Genomic DNA, 12,238 nt, shown 5'->3' with positions numbered 1-12,238 from the left:
AATGCATAAAAAATGCCTAATTTTACCCACAGACGAGATCGGTTGGTTTTAGTTTATTTTGATGAATAAGTTTTAATTTTGGGATAATGATGAGCTTGTTTCATTACCAGAATTTTCAAATAAAAGGGCGCAGAAGGGGCAATTGTTAGCTTGGCATGACGAAACGAGAAGAAGGCGAGAAATAGAGGAGTCTGAGATACATTTGATAAGACGGCCAAGTCATTGGATTCTCTTTTTGAGTGGCCACGTGGAAAGTCAATTTCATTTTTATTTTATTTATTTCATGCCTCTTTCTTTCAGCGTAAGCTTCCTGACATCCCCACTCTCCTCAATCACGTATGAACTTCACGCGCTGACATGCACGAGGGGCCTATTCTTTATTTTAATTCAGCTCTGCAAAATAGGCCAAGTACTGCCTCCTTTGGAACAATAAATGAAGCGAAATTATTTGTAAAATAACGCCAAGTATAAAATAGGGAAAAAAAAAAAAACTATACGTCATATATATTTTTAACTTCTACAAAAAGATCACGTTTTTTGTTTTGTTGAGATGTCAATAATCTATGACCTTTAAATATAATAATCTCCTTTAAAAGGTCCTTGAGTATCATTTCTCCTATTATCTAACTCATAGTTGCTTGCACTGACTTACTATCCACTTGTCAATGATTTTTTTGTTGTTGTTTGCCAACACTTCCTATCAATGAGTATATTTTATCAAGGATTGGCATTTTCTAGTAGAGATTAAACAGTTAAAAAAGATATATTAATTAACACTACTAGACACGATCATCAACATACAAAAAATAGGTTCTGTATAATTCTTTGGGTTCCAATTTGTTATGAGAAAAAAGAGAATGACAGAGGTCATATTTCTTTTCCTTATCCAACAAACCTCAAAGGCTTAAACATGCTTTGTCTGAAGAGTTTCAGGACGTTGCGGCTGATTCCAATTTGGCAACTCCACAAGGACTATTCTTGCCCTGTTTAATATATTTATTCCCATTATTTCATGCATTGTTCGCTATCCCATGCATCTTTCCCCATGTACTGCTTACGTGACTGATTTTTTTTTTTTCAATTAAATGAAAGGTGAGCATGAAAATCTCTTTTCTAAGAAAAAAGCACTCCAAAAGCTCCTTTTTCCTCGACAATGTCGATACTTGTAGCATTTTTTTTTAATAATTAAATGTATGTCAAAGTCAATATATTTTCTTTTTGAAAGAATTACATTAAATTTTTTTATAAAAAAATTAATTATTATAAAATTTATTGGCAACTGTATTAAATTGTATTGATATCTTAAACTTTATAATAATTAATTTTTTCATGCGAGATCTTGTTGTAATTTTCTTTTCTTTCTTTTACCAACGTACTAGTACGTTTATATTAAGATTTGAATCACCATCATGGAAGTCCTAATTAATATCACTGGTAATATTTCATATTGCCCTTCGTCTATATCGGGACCCCAGTCAAATCGTACAATTCAACTGTTGGCATAATTTTAGCAATTAAACTCTTCACATAATTATTAATTTAATATTTTTTTTATTTTTTTTCCTAATGATGGCACTGAATTGTATTGGTTTCTTTAAGTTCAACAAGATACATTTCATGTTCCAGGGCTTTTGGCTTTTTGCATGGCAAGATACACCTTTATTTCCCTCATTTCAAAACACGTGCATATATTCACGTAGCTGTAATGAAAGCTACATTGCTTGACAGAAAAGATATCACAAAGAGCCTACAGTTGAATTGAATAGTAGAATCTCGACACCACTTCAAGTATTGTAAATTGTAAAAAATTAATAAATACTCAAATCTTATAAATGAAAAAAATATCATCAAACTATTCCCCATTTAGATTTGATCATGCTCAGCTTTGAACAAGTCATCAACTACATAATAATTTATTTTGTAAGAAATTAAAATCGACATAAACTTGGGACTGAAATTAATTTTCCAGGAAAAATATCATAGGAAAGAATCGAAATGAGTTCATAAGGCAAGACAATAATGGATTTTCCTTTTGGTTGCTTGAAGCAGGTAAAATACACAGTAAGATAGAACTCACTGGAAGAATAAACATTGCGGAGGATAAATAGAAGATTAACACTAGGGCACTGGTTTAACAGGAAGCAATCATATGAACAATGATAAAAGAAGGTATAATAAGGTGAAAAGCCCCAAAAACGGCATCAATATGATGAGAAAAAGAAAAGGAAGAAAGAGGAGAATTTTAACGTGAGAGACTTAAAAGAAACGTAAACAGTAAACACATAACTCCCTTATTAAATTAACACGGTAAATATTAAATAATGAAGAAGTTAAGGGAGACAGAGAGAGTAAAAAAAAAAAAAAAGGAGGGGTAGTGGCATGAAAGATTTCTTTCCCCCTTGTTTCAAATAAAATTTTCAACAGCTTCTTGTTCAGACTCTGGCTGCCCTTAAGAATATAACAGGTAGTAGAACACTTGACTCGGCTGTTTCAACCATAAGAACAATCAAACTCATTTCCAAATCTTGACGGACTTGTCATAACTTGCGGAAGCAACCATTCCTGACACTGGTGATTGTGCTAAAGCCGATATCACACACTCATGAGCTGGTATTGTCATGGATCTATTCTCTGCCACGTTCCATAGCTCCAAAGACTGCAAGCCATAAATGATTCATAGGAAACCGTTAAACTAGGAAATCATATGACAGGATGCATGACAGTTGAATCAGATCTCTCGGCCATGAATGCGAAACATAATCTGAGGAGGGCAGTAAAGCAGCCTATAAATCTTTACCTTGTTCAATCATAAAGTTTAGACCAGAGGCCTCTGAGACTTAAAAAAAAGGTACAAACCCAGGCAAGCAGCAGAAGAAGAAATGAAAAAAAAAAAAAAAGAGAAAAAAAAAGTAGTAGAGGAAATATTAGGAAATAAGTTTATATATTTATTATCTATCTTCTAATATTTAGATATGGGACTTCTTTCATGCTTTGATGAGAGCATGTTAATTATTTCATTATTTGGTGCAACCCAAATACTCACGCAGAATCTCAAGTATCTCAGATATCCGACAAATTAGGGAGCAATCAATGTTATACAACCTTAACTAGAGTTATTTTAGAATCCTGATCCTAATTATAAAAACAAATATACTTACTATTTGGAAGAAATTGTTTCTGTTAGGACCCACAACAAAAGTATATGATTCTAACATGGATTTATATTGATCTGTAAGCTCTCCAGTCTCACAAGCTAGCTTTATGAAGTGTGGTTCTGCCAGAGGTTTCTATCAGCTAATACCAAAGTCTCACACAACGCTCTAGCAATCATGCAGCAAAAGTGGCTATGCTGATATAGTAGCATTTCCTTAGGACTAGAAAGCTAATCCCAAAGCATGACAGCATCCGCCCCAAGCCATAGAACTTGGTAATATGTAGAACCCAGCTGCAAGTACGGTGAGTCCCACATTAGATGCGTGGGCTTATAATGTGACATTTAGTCCAGTTTCGTGAACCAGCTTTCAGAGTTATCGCTCTCCCAAACGTTCGTACAAGTCTCTAAAGAGCTTTCTCTTCCAGGTTCCTATATAGCTAGCTTATGAAATTGATTGTTTACCTCCTTATCTACACTCTGCCCATCCACATCTTTTACACACTTAACAAAGTTAATAGCCTGTATCTATCTTGGTTCTAAGGAAAAGGAGAGCAGAACAGTAAAATTGAAATAAGAAAACCATAAAATATCAAAAAGGAAAAGAATAGCAAGAAACAAGAAAAATGAAATCATTCCTACAACATGAAATTTGACTTGGTCAAATATACCTGGTAACCTCCAATAACCAAGAGAGTGGAGTAGCTTGGGTGAAAAACACAAGAATGGGACATGTGCCCACGGGAGTTAAGCTCGTGAAGGCAATCCCCAGAGGCCAATGACCACACTCTGACAGATTCTTGACTCACAGATGCCAAGTAATCTCCATTGGTATCCCAACAAACAGAATGCACATCAGCAGTGTGCCCCTGAAAACAAATGAAGTGCCAATTTTTAGCCGGATATTGTGATAAAAGAGGTTGCTGGAGAACTTTCATTGCATCCCATTAGTTCTCCAAGAGCTTGTCTCGTGTTTATACCTGTAATGACAGCACCAGCCTGTCAGTCTCAACATCATAGAGGGACACAACATTACCAGCCGCTGCAGCCAGAAGGTGTCCTGTTCTTGGCTGAAACCTTACCTGTGCAGAGCCTCCCTGCTTGATTTAGATATTGAGGTTCAGAACACGATATACAAAAATCCATCACATCTTTGATAATTATGTCAAGGTTCAAGAGTGACCTTGGAAACACGAGAGCAAGAATGTTGATTAATATTCCAAAAGCGAATCTCACTGTTTTCATCACAAGAACAGAAAAGATCATTTTTCTTTGGGTGGAAATCAAGGGACTTCACATGAGCGGTGTGACCAGTATATGTCTGGAAAAAGAAGTTTGGCTGCCAAAGAGAAAAAAGAAAGAGAGACAAGTAAGAACTAGAAGCATTTCAATCTGAAAACAGGGAAAAAACTGGCATGAAATGTAGCAACTAGTGACTAAGAGTCAGTAACTGATTAAGCTCAGGACCAGAAACAGGATGCTTTAGAATCAAAAAAGAAAAAATAAAATTAATAATGTAGAATTATGGTCCAGTTTTGATCTTGGGACTGACTGTAACATATATATATATATATATATATTTACAATAGCAGCAAATTGCTCCCTTCTTGGTTGTGAGATGCCTAGTTTTTTTTTCCCCCTTCTCAGCCATTGTTCTCCTCATGTTTCTCTGACAGCACTAAAAATCCTTTCCCTCTAAAACCTAATGGCTCCTCACTTAAATTAGCCCTAAAATCTATTAATCGCAAACCCCATTCCCAGAGACACTATCCACATCACACAACCAGCTAGAAACCATACCCTAAACAAGCAATGCCCTTCTCATTAACATATTGGCAGTTAACCTACAACCCACTAATTTTCCACCTCAGATCCAACCTTGAATCATGATTTTCAGGATGCATTCTTACAGCAGCAATTTTAATGAAAATGAAATAGAATATATGACAAGTCTTAGAATGTATTAAGAATAAGAATAAGAATTAAAACATATATACATATATATATATATATATATGAGTTCTTTCATTACTATATTGCATGGGTTCTAGTTTATAATAATTACTTGAGATGGTCCATGCTGCAATACGGAAACCCATCAATCATCTTTGCCAAATACCCTGGTCCTAAACAACGAGAAATGTAAAACATAAAAAGCCAATCCTTTTCAACAATCTTCTTTTACCTTTATTAATTTAGAAACACAAAGCCACAGTATCCACATCAAAAAATAACACCTTGAGCTAAGGGGGAAATAAATGATGGCAAAAAATATATTTACATAGAAGCAACATATCAAATGGTCGAAGGCAACAGTATAACATTCATGCAGAAGACATTACATTCAATAAGAAGCAGTACATCTCAATATATGTAGAATAGATCAAATGTAAGTTTCTATTTACAGCAAAAAAGAGTGTGAAAAGATATTTACATCTGCAGCATCCCAAAGCCGCACAGTTGTATCAAATGAAGAAGTTGCAAGCTGAGATGAATTTGGTCTGAAGCGAACATCAGTAATAATAGAAGAGTGTTCCTCCGTAGAGCTCTCTGTTTGTAGTGTCTCCATGTTCCACAGAAAAACCTACTGACAGTTGGGAAAATGAGTATCTGCATATTCTACAGGACATATGCTTTGTAGATTCAGCATAGATTAGTTAGTTTAAACATAGGTGCTGGCAGTGGTCACATCATGTATGATGGCCCCTAGCTGATATGCATTAGCGCAGAGCATTAAATTAATTGATTCTCTTGTAAATTTAAAATGGAATGAAAGGAAAACCTATTAAGTTTTTACTTAAAATGTCAGCCAGCAGCTATATAATCAACTTTACAATATATTGTTTCACCATGAAGAAAGAAAATAGGCAATCCTGTTTTGCAAACCAGCGACCTGCCTGGAAGCTCTACGCATAAAATAAAATCCATAATACCTTCTTGTCATGTCCAGCACTGGCCAATAACTTCCCATCGGATGAGAAATGACAGCAAACAACTTTGCCATTGCTCTTGCGTATAGACCCAACTTCACTAAAGGAAAAGCCTGAAATAAAAGCAATCAAACCGCCAAAATAGTCAATGTGACATGCATATATTAGAACAATAAGAGTATTAAGTCACCTTTTGAAGCATCTGTTGTGTGCTCAGAAGTGTTCCGTCTCAAGGTGCCAAACAAATCTCTTCCGTCACCATCATCTTGTGAGAGAAAAGACTCCACATTATCATCTAAGGAGCCAACATCTCCAAAACGTTCCATGTCATCCTGCAACTAAAAGAATGCGATGTGTCAAGTTCTGGTTTTAGCCAGCAACATAAGAAGTTTCAGCATAAAATATGATGGAGAAAATTTTTTTGTAAATTAGTAAGGGAAAAAAAAAATAGAAAGTTTAAGTGTCTGAAGTCTAGAAGCAAAACCATATATATATATATATTATAAACACTTTACTGATGTTATCAACATAATTTAAGAAATAATTGTTTTTAGAATGAATGAAATCAAATTCAGCCTACATAAAGTTGATACAACTAGAGCGAAGTCAATCTTATTGTCGTCCTTGAGGTCTTGAAGTAGTGCTAAGAATATGTAATTAAAGCATCTCAAATGCCACGTTTTTCTAACATGTTTTGTTCAAAGGATATATGTCTTCAGCAACAAAATTGGCCAGAAAAGGCAAGAAACGTGTATTTTACATTCTTCTATTCCTAGTTTCCTGTATGTGAGGTGGTACTAAATTGTTTCTTTTACATCGACTATTTTTGTTTGCCAGCAACACAAGCAGAAGATTCTACTTCATCACATGTTTCGCAGGTTATGCAAGTTACATATTCAATTTTCTTTACCAGTTGACTTGTGGACGATGCAAGACCAACTGTGCCATCCACACCATACATCATCAAACCTTTGGATACACCACCAACATTCTGCAAGTTACCAGTCATCGCTACTCCATCACAAGGAGTATGAGTAGATGGGGTTGATGGCTGGGAATTAGAAGGGCCGATCGTGTTTCCAGTACCAGTGCTGTTGGCAGCTCCTGAAGATGTAGGCCCTTTCCTTTTCCGGTTATTCTATTTTAAAAAAAAATGAATAACAGTCACAACATTCAGAAAAAAAGCATATAAACTAACCAAAATGAAAGTTGCCGAAGTGATAAAAGTAAAGATAGAAACAAACCTGCTGCAGTTGCTGTGGATGCAAAGGATCCTGCTGTTGCTGAGTGGTAGATTGTTGCATCTGTGGCATGTTGATCTGCAAGCAAAACACAGAACACCACATCAACTAACAGCAACCTACACTTGGAGTTAAAAAGCAGATGAAATTTCACTGATAAATAAATCATAAATAAAAAGTGTTAACAGTCAACTGAATAGAATATACAAAGAAGGTGGATGACATATGCAAAATTAGAAGATTCTCAAACTTCATACTATTATGGCACATCAGAACCTCCCATATTTTCTTGATTTGTTACTCTTTTTTTCCTTCCTTTCTTTGGCGAGAGATTCGTCACTCATCATGAACAGTTATCAATGCTATCTAATTTTCTGAATGCTGAATTCATTTTGTCAAGAACTATCAAATCCCAAAAGCTTAAGGTGATAGAAGAAAGTTCAAACAGTATCATGAGATAAAACTTTAACACACACACACCCCCAAACAAAAGACCTTTGGGCTTTGAAGGCTGAACAACAAACAGGTCCATTACATGTTGCTCTGAAATTTAATTTGATTGGGAGTAGAGGTCTCAAGGGTCAAACTTGTATCCTGACCACTTAATCATCAAAGCTTAGATGCCATGTCAAGAATATCATATCCCAAAAATTTTATGATGGAGAATCGGAAGAGATCAGGAAAGATGTTGTTGTTATTGTTGTTAATTATAAGTAAATTAGGCATCAAAGATAAATTTAGTAAATGATATTCAGATAATATTTTAAATTATTTTTGTTTTATGATTATGCTTTTAATTTTAAAGCTAGAAGGAATTATTCCGTACAAGTATCGGATACGATACGGCATGATACGCAAACACAGTAACTTTCAAAAATTTTAGGTTACAGGTACGATTATATAAATTATCAAATATTAAATATTTAGAGACATTATCAATTTCATAATTTCATATTATATTAAAGATCTAATTTTCATTAAAAAATTGAAAATAATTTCTTGCAATTTTAACATGAAAGAGCTAACAAAAATTTAAAACAAACCAATGTTTCACTCAATAAATAATCCATCAAAATGAAAAATAAATAAATAAATCAGTAGCATTATTCCATTTAACAATAAGTCAACATTTAAAAAAGATTAATGGCAAAAAAAAAAATTAAAAAAGATCATTAAATCACGTGACCAGTATGGGTGGCTCTCAAAATTGGCACTTTGGCTTTAACTACACTGGACCAGATAACAAAGGTAGGCAATTTCAGAGCTGGAACTCTGCACAGAACGGAAGAACGAACAAACAACCAGAGATTAGAGAAGAAGCACCGAAGAAGAAGATGAAGAACTTACCTTGAACTTGGAGAGACAAAGCAATGGAATCATGGACAGCGGGATAGATGATGCTCGAAGTGACTGAAGAGACAGAGCACCGCAATTGAAGACAGACGATGCTCAGAGAGACAGAGCAAAGCTAAACATGAGACGAGACGGATTTTGGGAGTGAAAGGGGAAAGGATCGACTGGCAAATAGGGCATCTAATTTCTGGAAGGAAAAAAAAGAGAGGCCAAAACACAGTTTCGGGTCCAACCTTTGTCCACCCGAACCTGCCTGTGTCCACCCGTGTCCGACTGAAAAAGAAAAAGCAGATGCACTGCATCCACGTCTTGAATGTGTGTCCATGTTGAATACGCATTCAACACAGACACGGCGGCAATTTTCATGCATCTGTGCTTCCTTTTCAGATTTGATTGGAGCGTAACCTGGCTTTGATCACAAAAGTGATGCGGGACAAGGGGGAGGAGTAAGTAGAAAGGAGGGAAATAGAGGGAAGTTAGGAGAAGAGGAAGGTGGAAGAAGGAGGAGCAAAAGAGAATGTGAAGGGAGGAGATCCAGACTAGGAAAATATTTTCTTCTCCTACCAAAAGGCCCCCCAGCATAATTGGTAAGGGCTTTATAGAGAGCCTTGGAACTTACCCCCAACGTTTTCACTTAAACATAAGTAACAGTGTTAGCTGATCATCTTGAAAAACTTTCTTATTCTGATGATGCTATGAATAATGACCAAAGGAATGGTGGTACTTTACTTTTTGGGGCAGGAGTTGTATCAATACTTGGCAAATAACAAAAAAGTAAGAAGGGATAAGGGGGAAATGTATATTCTGTGGTAGTCTATATTCACACGAAGACATAGTTGGCTTATTATGTATTAACAGGCCAGTCACTTGATCTGCGCATCATCAGAATAAAATAAACTCATTGGAGGGAAAAAGACTCGATGATTTTAACATTCAAGTGTGCTCTATGGCGTCTATTTTCCCATTTCACAAAGAACGAAAGGCAATGAAGCAATGAAATAGGACCAATAATACCTTAGATGAAGTGGATTGCATTGGAGAACCAATCGATCCATCATTTGCAATCGGTTGGCCATCTTTTGCATTCAAACTACCCCTAGCTAATCCCCTCAATCGTTGAGGATCCATATCTGCGTACATTGATGAACTGGTAATATTACCTTGTGCCTGAACCTGAGCCAGGAGTTGCTGTTGTTGTTGTTGGGGCAAAAGCTGGAACTGATTTGCACTTTGAAGGAGAGGTTTTTGAACTTGTGCTCCTAAACCTGGTCGAATTTGTTCTATGCCCTAGATAATTTGATGATTCTGGGTCAATTACGTTGACAGCTGGGTCAAAGAAAAATTCAATTACAACTCAGAACTTACAGTTAAAGGCCATCCTTTCAGTGTGAGACCACCGACCCCTGGATTCAATCCTAAAAATGATAAGAGAACTATTGAAATCAAGCATTATGATTAGATAAGCACGTGTTGCTTAAAAAAAATAATGGGATCCTCATATAACGTGAAATGAGAAGATAATCTAGAAAATTATATTGTGAAAAAGGAAACAGCGAAGAAACCCAAACCTTAAAAAGAAGAACTAACTAAATTCCTTATTCTAACATGTTTCATTGCTTGTTACTTACAATATGAAATTACAGAATCACCATCTTAATAAAAGCAACACATTCTTAAATAATTTTTCTCCTAGAAGTATTCGAACCTGGATTGACTATTCCTGGTTTTGACTGCATTGCTCCCTGCCCGTAGATTGAGGAAGGATCCATTGGCAAAGATCTTTGCATTCCACCCATGTTGACTTCACTTTTAATGTCCTGCTGAAAAAAGAAAGAAAGATTTCAGCATCTTAAACTAATGGAGTGAAGAAGAAATCTGGGAAATTAAATGAAGCACAGAGTAGTGCAATTGATTACAGGAGTCTGCTGATTTCGAGCCTGCATGTGGTGCAAAGCTGCAGTCACACTTCCAGTATTTCCTTGAACCATCTGACTGTTTGGCAAAATAGACCAAACACATCATATTTATGTGTACAAGTACTTAATATGCATTTGTAGTTATATAAAATCTACCGATGAATTTACCCAGGATGACTTGTTGTTGACTTCAGAAGGGCCATTCTAGCATCTATAAGTGGTTGGGATGTCTCCGTATCCATTGGGTTAGAGTGTTTCATCCGTTCCTCATACATTTTAGCAGCCAATGCACTGGCAGTAGGTTGCCCAAGCATTCCTTCAGAAGAAATAGCATTTACAGTACCACCAATAGGAGGATGATTAGGATCCCTCCTTTGAAAATGAGCTTGACGCATAAGTTGAAGCTGCTGCAGTTCTTTTGCTTTAATCTGTTGAGCCTGCAAGTTATCAATAAAATGGTAAACGACTTTGTCATTATAAATATTACCCAGTAAATCATCACCCGATCAGACAAGATGTTAACAGCTACCCCCAAATATGCTGCAGCAGACTCAGAATGTTTCTCGTTTGTCCTCGCAATAAAAATATCCCAGAATACAGACCACCACTCAAAAAGAAACCCTCCAGGAGCATCAATTGCTGCATTTTGAAACATAGTTATAATTATGAGCACTTTGCTTAAAATATTCCATGCACTTTCAAAACAATGCTGAGATAAGTCCACCAGATGAAAACGGAGATAAATATTGCATGCAATGTTGACACTGGAGGAATTTTAAAACGGGTCATGAATTATGGCTGCACGAGCAAATCATCATTTTATATAACATCCGCCAGAGAGCAACTAAATTAACTACTTAAATTTTCTCTTACCTACTGGATCTGGCGCAACCTTTCCTTCTGTCATGAATGACTCAGCAGTATTATGCAATTTTTTCTTCACCAAATAATCATAGATATAGACATCAAGCCTGGCAGCCAATAATCACATGTTAGTAAGTAAACAACGGAATTCTGAAGTAATCTGAACAAGACGTGTGAATAAGTAGCTACATCTTATCTGCTTCCCAGTTACTCTGCGCCATTTTGCCGGGTCAATTATAAAACAACTGCTCGAGACGAAATTTTTCACTGTAAGCGGCTAATTAAATGGGAGAAAGATAAATTAAGATATAATTCATGTCATAAATTAGACAAATTTTCCATAGAGATATCGATAAGCTCATCGAATGATCAAAATGGCAAATCAGAATCGAAATTGCAAAATAACGGACTATAATTGCATTGTTATGATCCTACCTCAAAAACCAACAAAAGACGGATCAAAATCCTGCATTACTCAATTGTAGGCTGCTCACATCGAAGATGAACACCGAGCCACTGATGGATCATCGCTCTGTATCCAGACATCGCCAAAGAAAAAGATCGATCCTCGGTAAATAAGAAAAAGGCAATTCAATTCAAACAATTAAATACGTTCATTACCTATCAGTGAATCATAAAAAAAAAACGAAAACAAAACTAGGTTAACAAGCCAGTGAGGACTATCAGGTATCAAGTATCGAGTTCGAACGGAGAGGGAGAGAGTGTGTCGGAACAAGGTCCGCAACTCAGGGTCGTGATTTCGCCGAAGCTGAGGTTCGGTTG

The 12,238-nt window shown here is 36.0% G+C and overlaps 1 protein-coding gene across 4 annotated transcripts; it reads right to left on the bottom strand.

Annotated features, from left to right (window-relative positions):
* Nucleotides 1–2,237: 2,237 nt before the first annotated feature.
* On the bottom strand, nucleotides 2,238–12,238 carry LOC129308622 (transcriptional corepressor LEUNIG_HOMOLOG). 4 transcript variants are annotated; one of them, XM_054949865.1, is made up of 19 exons: nucleotides 12,077–12,238; nucleotides 11,891–11,987; nucleotides 11,645–11,700; nucleotides 11,465–11,562; nucleotides 11,121–11,230; nucleotides 10,760–11,028; nucleotides 10,592–10,667; nucleotides 10,381–10,495; nucleotides 10,041–10,090; nucleotides 9,690–9,962; nucleotides 7,326–7,400; nucleotides 6,992–7,219; nucleotides 6,272–6,413; nucleotides 6,085–6,194; nucleotides 5,586–5,735; nucleotides 4,335–4,490; nucleotides 4,132–4,248; nucleotides 3,823–4,020; nucleotides 2,238–2,656 (listed from the first exon to the last, which is right to left on the bottom strand). In XM_054949865.1, the coding sequence occupies exons 3-19, from the start codon at nucleotides 11,674–11,676 to the stop codon at nucleotides 2,513–2,515; spliced, it is 2,343 nt and encodes a 780-aa protein (XP_054805840.1). In that variant the 5' UTR covers nucleotides 11,677–11,700; nucleotides 11,891–11,987; nucleotides 12,077–12,238; the 3' UTR covers nucleotides 2,238–2,512. The 4 variants fall into 4 exon arrangements, with proteins under 4 accessions (XP_054805840.1, XP_054805839.1, XP_054805838.1 ...); XM_054949864.1 differs by having other exon boundaries at nucleotides 2,265–2,656; nucleotides 6,272–6,419; nucleotides 11,645–11,732; XM_054949863.1 differs by having other exon boundaries at nucleotides 2,265–2,656; nucleotides 6,272–6,419.

The sequence above is a fragment of the Prosopis cineraria genome, unplaced genomic scaffold, assembly GCF_029017545.1.
Source record: "Prosopis cineraria cultivar Desert tree isolate PC_DT_omini unplaced genomic scaffold, ASM2901754v1 PC4, whole genome shotgun sequence".
NCBI lineage: Eukaryota > Viridiplantae > Streptophyta > Magnoliopsida > Fabales > Fabaceae > Prosopis > Prosopis cineraria.
The sequence above is the reverse complement of the archived record's forward strand: the minus strand, read 5'-3'. Positions and strand labels throughout refer to the sequence as shown.